General features: G+C 31.3%; 1 protein-coding gene across 1 annotated transcript in view; it reads left to right on the forward strand.

The window, feature by feature from the left end:
- Positions 1 to 2,920: 2,920 nt before the first annotated feature.
- Positions 2,921 to 18,372, forward strand: part of LOC148312940 (neurotrypsin) — a 28,419-nt gene continuing 12,967 nt past the window's right edge. Inside the window, exons 1-2 of the mRNA XM_088270710.1 lie at positions 2,921 to 3,173; positions 7,364 to 7,579. Coding sequence (XP_088126836.1) covers positions 7,502 to 7,579 — 78 coding nt within the window. The 5' untranslated portion in view covers positions 2,921 to 3,173; positions 7,364 to 7,501. The remainder of the gene's footprint in view (positions 3,174 to 7,363; positions 7,580 to 18,372) is intronic.

Genomic DNA, 18,372 nt, shown 5'->3' on the forward strand with positions numbered 1-18,372 from the left:
TCGTGATATATGGTAGGTTCGTGATACATCGTAACTTTGTGTTATACAGTAATAATTCTTAAGGCGGTACTAGCAAACATATAATTCAGTAAGCGATTGGCTGTGGGAGGCGCCACACGTGTCTCCGCATTTTTATTAGAATACCATATATATTAGTGATATTTCTGTCTAACATTCATTCAATATTACCCTGAGCTGGTCCCCGAAGCACCTTGCCTTCATGAAAGTAACGATCAAGATAACACTGTGTCAATACGACGCAGTGCCCTATGCACCATTGGGTTCGGATATGGATGAGAAGTATATATATGTATATATATATATATATATATATATATATATATATATATATATATATATATATATATATATATTGGAATTTGATTATTAAATATATATATATATATATATATATATATATATATATATATATATATATATATATATATATATATATATATATATATATATATATATATATATATATATATATATATATATATATATTCTTACAATATTTTTATAAAATTTTTTACTCCTTACCTTTCAATAACTCTCTCCTTGTTAGTTAGAAAACTAACGCATAAGTATATTTATTTCGAATAAGAACATATCGCTTACTCCTTTCAAGAACGTCATAAATCAAAAAACTTGATTTTTCAGGAGAACATTTTTAAAGTTTAAAAATATAACACAATGTATTAAAAATAAATATCAAGCCACTCATTGAACTTTTTACTGTGCAACAGATCTTTTTAGGTAAAACGTGAAGGTTTTATCTCCATTTGAAGAATATTTAGTATATTAAAAAGAAATAATTAAACAATACCTTTTCATCAAAATGCAAAAACAACATTTTCTGCCCTGTAGCGGGTAAATGTTCAGTTAAAAATATGCCGCTTTTGCTGGGATATAGTACAATTTCTGGGCATTCCGAAAACATGCACAACTAAAAATTGACGATTTTTGATTTATGGCGTTGTTGAAAGGAGTGAGCGATATGTTTTCAACACAATAACAGTGTTTTAAGAAAAATTACATTACGTTCAATGTTACCTGGGTTTGAGAAAATTTTGAGGTGGGCCATCGATTATTCAGCGTTAATCCGAGTCATATCCGCATGCGTTTTTCCTCATTCTATGTATTTTATTTATTTTAGGGATTTAAAACGTGCAGTTAACATTTTAAAAAGCGATATTTTCTTCATGTAAAGTTTTCTAAGGGAATTGCTGTGTTTTGACTGTTATTAGATCAGCTATTTGTATTTTTACAGAGTTTAGCTATTTGTACATTCAGTTATTGCATTTTTGACGGTATTTTATTAAATCTTATATGAGTATATGGTATATTCATAAAAGTAGGTATTTTTATAGACTACCATTATATTATACGCATATTTACGGAGGTTAGAGGTCAAAATAAAATATGGAACAAAGGCAAAATAAAGGAATGGGTAATTGATCAGGAGTTGATTAAATGATAATTGTAAAATAGTTTATATTCTTAATTTTTTTCACTGTTTTTTGTGTGTTTATTAGGTTAAAATGGATAAAAACAATAAAAAACGTATTTATAAAGAGCTCCACCGACAAGACACACAAAGGTGGCTTGGTGGGTCTCTGCAAAAAATATTAAAAAAAAAAAACTAACTAACCATCACGCCACTTCCCCTCAGGGGTAAGCAGAGAGAATAGAGCGCCACACCACTCTGTCCTTGCAAACATTCTTCGCCTCTTCCACGTTCATGCATCTCCTCATACATACCCGCCGATTGTTACGACTACTAACCTGACCACTTTCAAGTATTTGGCATACCTGATCGTACCATGTTTTTCTCGGTCTTCCTCTGCTTCTTTTCCCGCTAACATTCGCCTCATAAATTTGTTTTACCGTTCTTTCCTCACTCATTCGTTCTACATGTCCAAACCATCTCAACAACCTTTCTTAATTTTATCGATAATGCTTATCTCATGAGATAAAATATTTTAATAATATTTTAAATTGTGAAATATAAACACATTTAAATAAAAAATATACAACTCTAAATAACAATAAAATAAGCTGAGAAAAGGAATTTTTATAAGAGATTTTCATAGTATTATAAAAGTTTGTATCCTTACATCACGCTATTTATCTATACATATGAACGTGAAAGAGACGAAAACTGTTTGCAAGAACAGAGTGGTGTGGCGTTCTATTCTCTCTGTGTACACCTGCGGAGAAGAGGCGTGATGGTTAGTTAGTTATCGGTATACATACACACACACTCACACATACATATATATATATATATATATAAATATATATGTATATATATATATATATATATATATATATATATATATATATATATATATATATATATATATATATATGCATATATATATATATATATATATATATATATATATATATATATATATATATATATATATATATATATATATATATATATATATATATATATATATATATTATATATATATATATATATATATATACATAAATGCAAATGCCTGTTATTTATTTTAGTCCTTATAATATTGGAATCAGAGAATTAAATTTTAAGTATGCGAAAATTTCACAATGACGGTTTGATGTCAAGTGACATAATATAACATGGTTACGTTTCTCAAACAGTTTTTAGCTTTGTCAAATAAAAATCGCAAACGTTTTCTCAAATACACGATACAATAAAACACAAATTTCTTGATACATTTCTTTTTAACTTTATCATAGGTTCGCGTTATCAGGGCATCATGGAACAGTGTAATAAAATAGCTAAGTAAATAATGATGCCTAAGTCAGATAATCTAATAAAGATCGTCCGAAACGAGAATAGTCATCCGAATTTCTAAATATCTTTAAAAAAGCAGCTACTGATAAAAGCGAAATACGTTCGCTCTGCGTTCAAGAAATCAGTTGGAAACCGATGTTGGTCAGCGCGCGTCGCGTCCTGCATTTCGTCTTCCGAATTTAATCTCGTACAATTTTTATACAAAAAATTTTAAATTTGGTTTTTTGAATAGTAAGTTTTATATGGATATATGAATCATTTAAATTGACGTTAGTTTAGTTTAAAGTTTAATTGATTAAATAAAACATGTGAAAATCTTTAGTGACTGAAAGTTGTGTTAGTTTATTTTGTCTGCATTAACTGAAAGAGTTAAAAGGTACTCAATGTTTTATTTTAACTTAAGTTTTTTATCAGCTGTTTCTTTTTTTTTTCATCAATTACAAATTATAATTTACAATAATGTGTCCTTACTGGGGTTTCCCGTGCCGAGGGCACATTTTACAATACAAATTTAAAAATCTATACGTAAAGAAAATTTATGTATTAGATGTAAGTCTAGTAAGTTGTATTTTATTGTTAAAAAAACACAAAAATACATTTTGTGACAATTGTTTCGCCTAGTTATGGCATTTTCAAACGACTGTCGAATTTCAAAGAAATCAGTGTTTGATTTAACATTTAATACGTAAATTAAAACGGAGTTCTACAAATTAAACGCCAAATCTATAAATTGTTGATAAAAATAATAATAATAATAAAAATGAAAATTGTTGATGGTGTGCAATCAAATGTTACATTCACCAATTCTACCCATTTTTGACAACCACACTACTCAAATTCTTGAAAGTTCTTTATATGTGAACTAATTTTGAAACATTATTCTTGAAGCACTAGAACCTTACTACAGACATCTATTGGTGAGATGAAAAGGAGCTTTTTATGTGAGGTCCGAATTGTGGATTATAATCACATAAATATATAATCAAGTATTTGGACACACTCAAAATGTTGTATATGAAACATTGTATTGATTGATATTATTATTTTCTATTTTTTTTTCTTGTAAATAAAAATAATACTTGACACTTACAGAAACATCCTTTCACTGGGTGACTGCCAAATAAATAATTTAAAAAATTACTTCACCCATAGCAGTTGAATTCGATCGAAGCGTGTGACGTTTATCATTGAGTCGGGTTGTGGTCCCGTAGTAAGTGTCGCGGACTCTTGAGTCAGAGTTTCTCGGTTCGAACCCACTCTACTACAATTTGATACCTATTTCTAATAATGAGCCGCTTAGGCGCACAGAAATAGTATGAAATTGAAATAATTGTGTAAATAATAAAAACGCAAATATATATGTAATAAAATAACTAGGTACCTACCTATACATTTTATTAAGTACTTACAAAAAGTACCTACATAAAACAGTTCTACCACCAGATGCCGCATGCGTCGCTCAGAATAAAACAAAAGACTTCCGATAATATTATTAACTGTCAGAATCAGATAGATAGATAGATAGATAGATAGATATAAAATTATTATAAAGATAAATTAAGAATAAACTTTAATTACAAAGCAACACATTGTTTATTTTATTATTATACACCCACTTTACATATTATTTACACTTAATTTTCAAAAGGAAAATATTACCACGTTATATATATATATATATATATATATATATATATATATATATATATATATATATATATATATATATATATATATATATATATATATATATATATATATATATATATATATATATATATATATATATATATATATATATATATATAAATATATGTATATATATATATATATATATATATATATATATATATATATATATAAAAAAATATATATATATATATATATATATATATATATATATATATATATATATAAATATATATATATATATATATATATATATATATATTTTTTTTTTTTTTTTTTTAATAAAAAAAATATGGATGTCTGGGTACTTACAGAGCTTATGTCATGTCTTGTCTTCAACGGTGAATGTTACACGTGTATAAAGTAGTCACTGAAACCACCTGATAGGTCGTAAGCCCAGTCTGTAAATACCCAGCCTTCCATATTCTTCTTCATCTATATATATATGAAATTGAAGTATTTTTTGTGAATAAGAAAAACACTAATATTTCTCTTTTTTAAAATTTTATTGAATTAATCAACCAATTCTGGAATACACAGTTCCTTTAGATACTCTGGGGCCATATTATGTATTGATTTATACACGAGTAGACAGAGTTTATACTGTAACCTTTGGGAAAGCGTAACCAGTGCAGTTTGTGAAGTAGTGGGGTGATGTGACTGAATTTAGAATTTACAAAAAAATTCACTGCAGCTTTTAACATTGACTGCAGTCGAGTCATTTTAATTGTTCGGTGCATATTTATGTGCGTTTCAAGATGTCAAGATTATAAACTGAGCTAAACAGTAGGTTAAAGGTCACCAAGAGCGAGGCTCGGCTAAAAACGAGATAAATCAATTAAAATTCACAATATATTAAGCAAGTCTAAATGTTTGTATACAAATTTGGGTTTGTCCACTTGGGAGTTACTTCATATTTATATCTCAACATAGATGAAAAAGAAAATGGAAGTATAGGTGTTTACAGGACTTACGACCTGTTGTTGGCTGGTTTCATTGTACACTTTATACACATATAACAATCACCAGTGTTACTATGATTTTCAACCTATACTACAACTCAAATTAATAAATTTTGGATGTTGTATTTATCCTTTGATTGATACATTTTTTCACGTGTGGGGTTATCGGCACCATCTATGGTTGAAATGAGTATTTTTTTATATAGCAGAGACTTTCATCAACGGTATGTAAGATTCTTCCCGAATTATTTTATGTACTGACGCTTGAAAACATAATTTAAATTTTAATAAATTCATATTTTACAAACGTGATCACTTAAACCAACCTATAACTGGTCGTAAGCCCTATAAATAATTAGACTTCGAGATAAAAAAAAATTGTTGTAAATTATAAAAATATTTTTACAACATATCATTTTGTTTTCGCGCTATTAACAATCAAGAAATCTCTGCGTCAAACCGTTTCAGTACCCTATGCACCATTATGTTTAGAAGAATAACAAACAACACAAGAATTTCATTCATTGATTGGGCAGTCACTGTTTTGTAATATCTATCCATTTTTAAACTTTATAAAATTAAACGACTTTGTTTTAACCACTTTTTTATTATTAGTACACTTTAACCTACCGGTTTCGACAAGAACCTTGTCATCATCAGGGTTTATTAAATTCTAAAATATTAAAAACATTAAAATACTTATAATTAATTACATTCCCTTACCAAAAATGTAAAATGTGGCACAAAGTATCTGCGAAAAACATTCAAGAATATCAATTTTTAACCTAAATTTTGACTTGGTAAATAACACTATCTCTTAAAACTTATTATGACACGTGTTTCGATGCATTTCGCATCATTTTACAATTCGGAATACATCGAAACACGTGTGGATAATAGATTTAAAGAGAAACAGGTATTTACCGAGTAAAACTCAAATTAAAAATACTAGAATCTTTAAAATTATTTAGGATTTCTCACATACGAGATTCATTTCGATCAAACATGCCGCAGACTAGGCCTTGAGAGTTGTACAAACATTCGACCACTTAAATTTTATCTCACAGATAATTATTTCATTCAAAGTTTTTTTTTACAATCTTGAAATGTTATTGACTCTTTGAATAGCAAAATAAAATATGTTATTGACCTTTGTTATGCGTTATGTAATGTATGTACTAGTACTAGCAGAAAGCTTCTTCTATTTACACAGATATTCAAATCAGTTATATCATTCAAAACCTTGTGTATCTGTAGTTGTACTGTAGGCAGTGATCGGCAAATTTATTAGCCAAGAGCCGATTACAATCATTAAAAAATCATTGAATGCCAAATCTGCTTGCATTTCTAGTACACCTTTAGTATAATTTAAGACCTTATATATACATAATGTCCGCCTCCGTAGTGTAATGGTCAGCACGCTCGGCTACCGTTCTGGAGGTCCCGGGTTCGATTCCCAAGGGGGGTAAAATAAATATAAGTGATTTTTTCACTGTAATATTTATTCAATATTACCCTGGACTGGTACCTGAAGCGGAGGGCACCTTTCCTTCATGTGTAAACGATCAAGATAACACTGCGTTTATATGACGCAGTGCCCTATGCACCATTGGGGTGCGGATAAGGGTTTTATTATTTTTATATATATATACACAGAACTTCCAAGAATTTGAGCAGTGTGGTTGTCAATAATGGGAAGAATTGGTGAATGAATTGGTTTACTTGTGTAAAGTGATCACTATTTATCATATTTTGTGAACAAGTATTTGGACACACTCAAAATGTTGTGTATATATTTTTGTTACAGTAGCACTTTTTATGCTACTGAGCGAATTAATTATTTTACTGAGCGAATTAATTATAAATATTATTGTAATCAGATGACGCACTAATGTTTTCTTTATCTCTCTTGCAGATGACGATGACTCACTGCGTATTTTATTGCGGTAGCCTTAAAGCTTTTGGCATTTAACGACGTCTCCATAGGTCCACTCACGAAGCGTTTCATCACTTATCAGGAATATAAAATGTAGGAGCGATAGATGCTTCCCTGATGCAGACTCATAAAATGAAGCATTACACTTGTATCCTTCAAGTTTTGTTGGTCCTAGAAGTGTTCGCAGTAAAAGAGGTAAGTGAACAAACTAATCATATTTTAAGCCAACAGTAGATTGACTAAATGAACATATCGCTCACTCCTTTCAACAACCTCATATTTCAAAAATCGTCAATTTTCAGTTATGCATGTTTTCGGAATGTCTAGAAAGTGTACCTACTATACCCCAGCAAAAGCGGCATATTTTTAACTTAATATTTACCCGCTACAGGGCAGAAAGTGTTGCTTTTGCATTTTGAAGAAAATATAGTGTTTTTTTTTTAATATATTAAATATTTTTTAAATGGAGAAAAAACCTTCAAGTTTTACGTAAAAATATCTTTTGCACAGTAAAACGTTCAAGAAGTGTCTTGATATTCATTTTTAATACATTTCATTATATTCTTAAACATTAAAAACGATCTTCTGAAAAATCAAGTTTTTTGATTTATGACGTTGGTAAAAGGAGGGAGCGATATGTGAAGGTCCTCACCAAAAAGTTACATTGCACAATATTGCACAAAAAAATCCTTTAAATGCAAATCTGTTCTGTTTACTGTATTCTATTGAAATCTTAATTAAAGTTGCGAGAAAACGTGACCAATCCTGTGTTGAACCAATATGAAATAATTAAATCGCACCAAAACGTAACAATTTTATAAGTTAGTATTCCTGATTACTTAAAATCGTTTATAAAGGAAATGTAACGTTTTGTTGAGGACCTCCACATATGTAAAAGGTGTTTTTTTAGAGGATTGGTTTTAAACTGCAACATTGTTTCTACAGACTGTCAATTTGACAGTTGACAGTTGATTTGTAGTCAGTACACGATAAATAGAATGAATTACCATTATGCGCGTCGTGGGTTCGGTGAATGGGCCGAAAACTCGAGTATTGCCGCGCGTTAAATTTATTTATTTATTTACAACATTTTGAGAGTGTCCAAATCTCACCAATAGATGTCTCTAGTGAAGTTCTAGTGATTCATGAACAAGGTTTCTAAATTGGTTCATATATATATAGAACTTCCAAGAATTTGAGTTGTGTGGTTGTCAATAATGGGTAGAATTGGTGAATGTTACACGTGTGTAAAGTGATCACTTAAACCAGCATTTGACGGTCGTCAGCCCCGTAAATGCCCAGACTTCCATATTCTTCTTCATCTTTGATGAGATGTCAAAAAAATCATATGATTTATTTATCTATTTCAAAACATATTACATACATAAATCATATATACATACTTATAATATTCCCGATGAATAATTTATATTTCTCATTTTGGGACATGGGATTAAGGTTAACAAGACTGGAACACAAATAATAAAGTGACATTTTTTTTTAAATAACCAAAACTAATACTAATACATGGCAAAATATAAAAAAAAAAAACAATAAACAGGCATAATAAATAGGCACAAGAAGCATATTTAAAAGAAATTTAAATGATATCCATACCAAACTGATACATTAATTTAAAAAAAAATTGACATCTCAACATAGATGAAGAAGACTATGGGAGTCTGGGCATTTTTACAGCGCTTAAAACTGTCATAAACTTGGTTAAGTGATCACATTACACACGTGTAAAATTCCAGCTGATTGAAAACCACACTAGGTACTCAATTTTTTTAAACTTCTAGATTTATTGATCAAACTCATGACACAGTATGCGCGAGTTCACAATAGCCATCTATGGTGGGATGAGGATACGTTGAGATGTCAAAAAATAATGTTAAAAAATAACTCCTAATTGAAGATAACCTATTTTCTTTTAAAAAAAGAGAAATATATATTTGTGTTTTTATTATTAACACAAATATTTCAATTTCATTCTATTTCTGTGAGCCTAAGCGGCGCATTATTAGAAATAGGTATCAAATTGTGGTAGAGTGGGTTCGAACCGAGAAACTCCGACTAGAGTCCGCGACACTAACCACGGGACCACAACCCGTCACAATCTATATTTGTGAACAACTATTTGGACTCATTTAAAATTTCGTATATTAATCAATGAAAGACGTACAGAACTGAATTGTTTTTTTTAATGCGTTTATTTGTTAAATGCATACAATTGAACACAATTGATCATGGACCGTTCGTAGAAACAGACTTTGGGATGAACTCCGAATGCAAGCCGTATTCATTTAAACTTATTTAAATATGAGTGATTAGTGCATACATTCGTACATATGTGGCTCACTTCTTTCAAAAGCGTCATATATAAAAAAAAACTTGATTTTTCAGGAGATCGTTTTTAAAGTTTAAAAATAAAATGAAATAAATAATAAATAAATATCAAGCCACTTTTTGAACTTTTTACTGTGCAACAGATCTTTTAAGGTAAAACCTGAATGTTTTTTCTCCATTTGAAAAATACCTAGTTTATTTAAAAAAATAATTAAACAGTTGTATATTTAAAAAAATAATTAAACAATACCTTTTCTTCAAAATGCAAAAACCACATTTTTTGCCCTGTAGCGGGTAAATATTAAGTTAAAAATATCCCGCTTTTGCTGGGATATAGTGCATTTTCTGGGCATTCCGAAAACACGCACAACTGAAAATTGTCTGTGCAACAGATCTTTTTAGGTAAAACCTGAATATTTTTTCTCCATTTGAAAAATATTTAGTATATTAAAAAAAAATTAAACTTTACCTTTTCTTCAAAATGCAAAAACAACACTTTCTGCCCTGTAGCGGGTAAATATTAAGTTAAAAATATGCCGCTTTTGCTGGGATATAGTACATTTTCTAGGCATTCCGAAAACATGCACAACTGAAATTTGAAATTTTTTGATATATGACGTTGTTGAAAGGAGTGAGCGAATTGTCTGTTGGACGCGACTCTCTTCCAGTGCAGGCCCGCCAATTACCTAACGTCATCAGACCATCTTGTCTGCGGCCTACCCCCGCTTCTATGCCTCCAGTCAAGTACCTGCTTTATTCATCTATCCTCAGAGACATAGGTGCCACATGACCTGCCCAGTTGCACTTTAGTTCCGCGATTCTTTGAATCACATATCGCTCACTCCTTTCAAGAACGTCATAAATCAAAAATCGACAATTTTCAGCTGTGCATGTTTTCGGGATGCCCAGAAAAATTACTATATCCCAGCAAAAGAGGCATATTTTTAACTTAATATTTACCCGCTACGGAGCAGAAGGTGTTGTTTTTGCATTTTGAAGAAAAGGTATTGTTTTTTTATTTTTTTTTTAAACCGAATATTTTTTAAATGGAGAAAAAACCTTCAGGTTTTACCTAAAAAGATCTGTTGCACAGTAAAAAGTTCAATAAGTGGCTTGATATTTATTTTTAATACATTGTATTATATTTTTAAACTTTAAAAACGTTCTCCTGAAAAATCAAGTTTTTTCAAGGAGTGAGCGATATGTTACCTGAGTCGTTTCCCTTGCCCAAACATTTGTTTTTGTATTATGTTCGGAGATTAATATTTTCGACAAACTTTTCGATTGTAAAACCAATTTTTGCCATAACTCACATAAATTAATTGAACGTATTATCCATATGAATACGTGCGGAGAAATGTCGGCCCACACACACTTTATGAATGATACCCACATGCAAAACTATTTATTATCAGTACTTACTTATACACTAATCCATTCAGGTTCCAAATTACATGTTGCCAATCGAATTTATGGCCACACGAAACAAAAATGGCATGGCTATTTAATTTCTCTTTTATGATATTAATTATATTTATTTCTAAATACTAAGTCAAAAATACGTATTATTTTTTGACATCTCAACATAGAATCATTTATTTTTTCTTTTATTTACATTAATAGTATACATTTTTTAAAAGAACAATTTTTAACAATAATATAAATAATAATAATAAAACCCTTACCGCACCCCAATGGTGCATAGGGCACTGCTTCATATAAACGCAGTGTTATCTCGATAGATTACACATGAAGGAAAGGTGATCAGCCCTCCACTTCAGGTACCAGTCCAGTGTAATATTGAATAAATATTAGAGTGAAAAAATCACTTATATTTATTAAACCCCCCTGGGAATCGAACCCGGGACCTCCAGAACGGCAGCCGAGCTGACTGACCATTACACTACGGAGGCGGACAAAAATATAAACACAAAAAAAAGAAAATTAAGAATATAAACTATTTTACAATTTTCATAGAATTAACTCTTGATCATTTACCCATTAAAGGAATGGGTTTTTTTTTGCCTTTTGAGGAATTTTGCCTTTGTTCCATATTTTATTTTGACCTCTAACCTCTGTCGGTAACAAAATATAAATGTTTACAACGATATGTTGCAGTGTTCGACTCCCATATTTATTTACAACATTTTGAGTGTGTCCAAATACTTGTTCACAAAATCTGGATTATCTCCAATTACGGGAGTTATTTTCATATTATTTTCATATTATTGTAAATAAACTATCTGGTCAAATTATAAGCTTAATAATAAAAATGAAAATGGTATTTTCTGGCGTTTCTCATGTGTGTGAATATAATCCAGGATTCGGACCTCACATACTAATATAAGAGTTTCTGCTAAATAAAAAAATAGCTTCTTTACATCTCACCGATAGACGTCTCTAGTGAAGTTCTAGTGATTCAAGAACAAAGTTTCTAAATTGGTTCATATATATAGAACTTTCAAGAATTTGAGTAGTGTGGTTGTCACTAAAGGGTAGAATTGGTGAATGTTACACGTGTGTAAAGTGATCACTTAAACCAGCCTATGACGGTCGTCAGCCCCGTAAATGCCCAGACTTCCATATTCTTCTTCATCTTTGATGAGATGTCAAAAATAATATCCCATATTTATTGTTAATTCTTGAGACTATCAAACCTTCGCTGTGTAGATGAAGAAGAATATGGAAGTCTGGGCATTTGCGGGGCTTACGACCGTCATAGGCTGGTTTAGAAGTGATTACTTTACACATGTGTAACATTCACCTATTCTACCCATGAATGACAATCGCATTATTCAAATTCTTGGATGTTCTAATTATATTAATTTATTTCGAAACATACTGTTTCAAAAAAAAAAACTAACTAACTAACCATCACGCCGCTTCCCCGCAGGGGTAGGCAGAGAGAATAGAGCGCCACACCACTCTGTCCTTGCAAACATTCTTCGCCTCTTCCACGTTCATGCATCTCCTCATACATACCCGCCGATTGTTACGACTCCTAACCTGACCACTTTTAAGTATTTGACATACCTGATCGTGCCATGTTTTTCTCGGTCTTCCTCTGCTTCTTTTCCCACTAACATTCGCCTCATAAATTTGTTTTACCGTTCTTTCCTCACTCATTCGTTCCACATGTCCAAACCATATCAACACACCTTTCTTGATTTTATCGATAATGCTTATCTCAGCTTTGCATTCCTTCCTTATTTCACTATTCGCACATCTATCATACATCGTTTTGTCGCACATTCTTCTGAGAGATCGCATACTGATACTGTTTCAAAACGTTATTTTTTTACATAATGTAAAAAATAACTCCTGAGTGGAGACAATCCAGATTTGAGAACAATATTACAGGTGTGTAAAATGATCACTTAAGACCCAGCATTCGTAAAGTCGCAACTTAATTTTATCTAATTCCAGCAAACATTTTACATAGTTAATTTTTTTCTTAAAACACTGTTTTTTCATTGAAAAAATAAGTTTTCAAAATAATTATATGTTTTTGAAAAGAAAAGCGTTTAAAAATATCCAATATACATTATTTTTAAAACGGCCTCGGATAAACGCGTAGCATCTCTGGCGGTCAGCCGTTGATTGAATTCTGTGTTTCGTTGTGTCCCCTTCCAAGCAAATGAATGAATCGTAAGCCTTAACTTCCATATTCTTCTTCATCTATGTTAAGATATCAACAAAAATAGTGAACCGTATCGTCTGAACGGTTCGTCTGTTTACTTTTCAAACAAGAATACTGATTCGTCTTTTGTTTAAAACACTTTTAAATGGTGGCGTCCCAGGTAGCTCTGCGGGCAAGATTGAACAAAAGGATAGTGGTGGGTTTATACCTCGGGACTTCTCAAACCTTTATGATATGTGTCAATATGTCTGAGCATAATATAAATACACTAAGTGCCAAGCAGGTGAGACGGGTTACACTATACCAGTGACCCTCAAAATGGTGATTGAAATAGCTACCTAAAAGTTTAGGAAATATTCATTTTCTTCATCTTTGTGGTATTTTTTTGTCCGCCTTCGTAGTGTAATGGTCAGCCTGCCCGGCTACCATTCTGGAGGTCCCGGGTTCGATTCCCAAGGGGGTTAAAATAAATATATGTGATCTTACACTCTAATATTGATTTAATATTATCCTGGACTGGTTCCTGAAGCGCAGGAGTGATCACCTTGCCTTCATGTAAGTAATGATCAAGATAACACTGTGTCAAAACAATACAGTGCCCTATGCACCATTGGGAGCGGATTAGGGTTAGAAGAATGGACAGGGTAGATATTTTCTTTTAAAAAAAGAAAATTTTCACTGTAATATTTATTCAATATTACCCTCGACTGGTACCTGAAACGGAGATCTGATCACCTTTCCTTCATGTGTAAACGATCAAGATAACACTCCGTTTATATGATGCAGTACCCTATGCACCATTGGGGTGAGGATAAGGGTTCCATTATTATTATTATTAGACCTTGTGGTCTGTTTTTAAGAGGGATTAGCCTCCTGCGAAGTCGATTTCCAGCTGTCAATCCATCTCTTTTCTACCTTGGGGTTGATCGTGCAATGCAATGTGGGGGAGTCTGGATGGATCCATTATCCTCACATGCGCATACCATTGTCTCCTTCGTTGTCTTCCCCACCTAATGACATCTTCGATCTCGCATATTTCTCTTATCCCGTTGTTCCTTATTCTATCTCGTAGACTCTTGCCAGATATGCTGATTAGAGTCTTCATTTCTGACACTCTTGGCGCGTTTTTAGGACTTAAATATGTATATATTTTACATAACTAATGATTTAATTTAAAATACAGTATTGCTTTTTGCGTTATATTTGAAAATTTCTCGTGTATAATAATCATTTATTTTTTAATTTATATTTTTTGATATCTGTGGGAAGGGTATTATAATATTTAATTTACAAATGCACATTTGAAATTTTATAAATCACTCTCTCAAGAAACCTTTCATAATTCTATCGATAAAGTTTATCTTAGCCTTGCATTTTTTCCTTATTTCACCATTCGAACATCTATCGTACATCGTTTTGCTGCACATACGTCCGAAAAAAATCTTGATGTAGTGATTATTATTAAATTCAATTTTAATATTCTGTTTATTTGTTATTTGTATTCGTTCTTTACAACCATTTTAAGTATTGGTTTATATTATATTATATTATATATCCGCAAAGATGGACCCAAATTGTTGGGTATACCGTTTTAAGTTCAATAATCTGAGGAGTTGAAGAAGAAAAAACACTTTGAAACACAAAAACCCCGTCATAAATCACTGCGTCACATCTTTTTTGCGTCGAGAAAACAAATAATAAACGTTCTTTGTTATATCGAGTGTTCTCTGACAAGTTGATGAGTCCAGACTGGTGTAACAGAACCTTTTGCCAGGGGCGTGCCTACCATATAGGCATAAAAGCAGTGCCTATCCTAACTTACCAGCGTGACATATAAAAAAGCAACCAGTTTTTTTTTTAATTACCTAACGTCCAAGTGACTCTGAAATCTAGCTACGGCTTATGCAACACCGTTTATCATGTCCCTACTCAGGCTTCAACTTTATAAGTTTCATAGCCTATGCCTACTTGTGAGTGAATTTACTCTTTATGTTTAAAGTTACTATAATTTCATGTAATTCATGAGTGAAAATTCTAGGCAAAAACACTCGCTAAAAGCAACCAGTAGCTACCCTACCTCTTACTAAATAGTATACTGGTCGCCACATAATGCCAAACTAACCCTTGAGGAATCATTTGTGTTATTTGCAAGCATACTAATGTTTTTAATTTTTTTATTTCTTATGTTAGCTTATATTACATAATATAAACTATTTTATACACTTACATAATTTACTACATCTACATATATATATTTCCATTTCCTTACAGTACACAAAACATTTATTTTTAAATTCTTTCAGACTCTTTTCATTCTTCATACATTCATTATCTCATCATACATTTTTAAACCCTTATACATTAAACAATTTTCCAAATAAACAATGTAGTAGTTTTTTTTGCATTTATTTTTTACCTTGCTTATTATGTAGGAGGTTTATAGATCATTAAATGGATTTTTGTTTCTTCTTAGTAATTCAATGTGTTTTTATTTGAATCTGTGTTTGGAACAGGAGGGATAATCTAGTGTGGGCCAATCAGGAACTTCTCAGCATTTGCTCATTGCTGGGAGGAAACCACGTAAAACTCCTCAGGAGAAGGCGGACTGTTGACTGTCATCAGCAGACCTTCCGTTCCACTAGAAGAGGGTTCGGTATTTTATGTCCTAGCTTGGTTTATTTAATTTAGCATCCCTTTATGTATCTGCTTTATAGAGCTGTAATAGTATAAGTGTGGAATTTGTTCTGTGACGTTATTCGTTGCCAACTTACGAAAACAACGGTTTTACATTTTCTATCGAATTTTGCTATAGAAAATGATGAATGAAAATATTGATTATATCGGCTGTTATAAACACAAAATGAGTCTTACACAATCCTTTATAGGTTGAGTATGTTAAATTAGATATTCCTCCCGAGTGATAATACCCTATTGTCTGTGCACGCCACTGGCCTTTCCCATACATTATCCCATTGTTAGAGGCCTGACATGCTGGCTTGTCGATGCCATAAATTATACGTATTAACACATCTTACTACTACCATCACGAAGTTTCTCTGCAGGGGTAGGCAGATAAGCTTCTTTGTTTTATGACTTCAGTATACGTTTTAATTGAACAGCACTCGTATCATCCAGTAATGTTTTACAATCAACATTTTGAGTGTGTCCAAATACTTTTTAGCAATTTTTCATCTCAGCAATAGATGTCTCTAGTGATTCAAGAACAATGTTTCGAAATTGGTTCATGTACATGTATACAGCTTGAATATGAAAAATAACTCCTATAATTGGAGATTGTGAACAAGTATTTGGACACACTAAAAATTGCTGTAAATAAATGAACTGGTCAAATTATAAGCTAAAATAATAATAATGAAAATGATGTTTTCTGGCGTTTCTCATGTATGTGATTATAATATAGGATTCGGTCCTCACATACTAATAAAAGAGTTTCTGTTCAATAAAAAGCTTCTTTTCATCTCACCAATAGATGCCTCTAGTAAAGTTTTATTGATTCAAGAACAATTTTCCGAAATTGGTTCAAATATATAGAAATTCCAAGAATTTGAGTAGTGTGGTCGTCAATAATGGGTAGAATTGGTAAATTGATCGCTTAAACTAGCCTATGACGGTTGTCAGCCCCGTAAATGCCCAGACTTCCATATTCTTCTTCATCTTTAATGAGATGTCAATAAATATGTTATATTATCATACATTTTTTATGCTTTTAAGCATTTTATACAGTTTAAATTAGTCTCCAATATTCTTAAATATAGTATCTAAGTGTTTCATGAGAATCCAATTCTTTGCTTTGTCATCTAATGTTGTCCCTACTCCAAATTTGATAAAAAAAACTGATGACCTTACATGGATGTAAGTTTTGTACTGACATTTCTTGGTGGAACTGCAGTTTATAGATTAAAATAACAACTATGTAGTTTATGTATTAATTGTCAACTAAAACACAGATTTTTTGAGTCTACTAAGTTGAATTTATTTGTTAAAAAAACACATAAAAAATAAAATTGTGACAATTGTTTCGCCTAGTTATGACATTTTCAAACGAATGACAAACGACACTCGTTTGAAAATGTCATTACCAGGCGAAACAATTGTCACAATATTAATTTTTATGTGTTTTTTAAACAAAAATAAAAAAAAAAAACTTAGTAGACTTAAAAATATGTGTATGATTTTACAATTAATACGTAATTTAAATGGAGTTCTACAAATTAAACGCCAAATCAATAAATTCTATGTACTTTTTTCCACATGAATTTTATTTGCCCAGCAACCGGGTTTCGTCGTAACCGACATCATCAGACTGTTGCTGCTCAAATAAAATTCACGTGGAAAAAACTAGGTACATAGTTGTTATTTTATTCTGCTGTGACCTTACCGTACCTACGCAGAAATACATTTGCCCCGATTTTATAAATCACGATTAGCGACGCTTAAAAGGTCGTTTTCTTTATTTTTTTTAGACTTTGACACAATAAATTTGACAGGTTTCAAATCGAGCAGCTTCCAAATCCCGCGTAGGCCTGAGAAGGAGGACAAAAACGACTCTAAGCTTGACATACGATAGCAGAATATTTTTATGAAACGCATAACTATTATTTCAACATTTGTGATCTATAAACTCCGGCCATATGTGTGCGATCGATTGCACATTATTGTAATTGCGGAATAAATATTTAGCGCTTTTAACCATTTTGGATTTTGGAGAAGCTTAAATACTTTGACATATTCAGAAGGTCATTTTCATATTTTTGTCACGCAAATTTCGGATGCCTGACCGTAGAGTAGGTGTTTTATTTTTCTCAAATTTGGATTTAACATTTGGTTAACCTCTAAGCTGCTCGATTTCGAGTGTCAAACTTTCCGTCCCGTGCTGGATTATTTTACATTACAATATTTTTGACAAAAAAAGCATATTTTTGCCTATTTTTTGTAAAGAAACTTTCGGACATCCATCATAGATGTTCACAGTATACAA

Source organism: Brachycentrus maculatus, unplaced genomic scaffold, assembly GCF_059751285.1.
Source record: "Brachycentrus maculatus isolate JH-2025_06_01 unplaced genomic scaffold, ASM5975128v1 h1tg000028l, whole genome shotgun sequence".
Classification (NCBI taxonomy): Eukaryota; Metazoa; Arthropoda; class Insecta; order Trichoptera; family Brachycentridae; genus Brachycentrus; species Brachycentrus maculatus.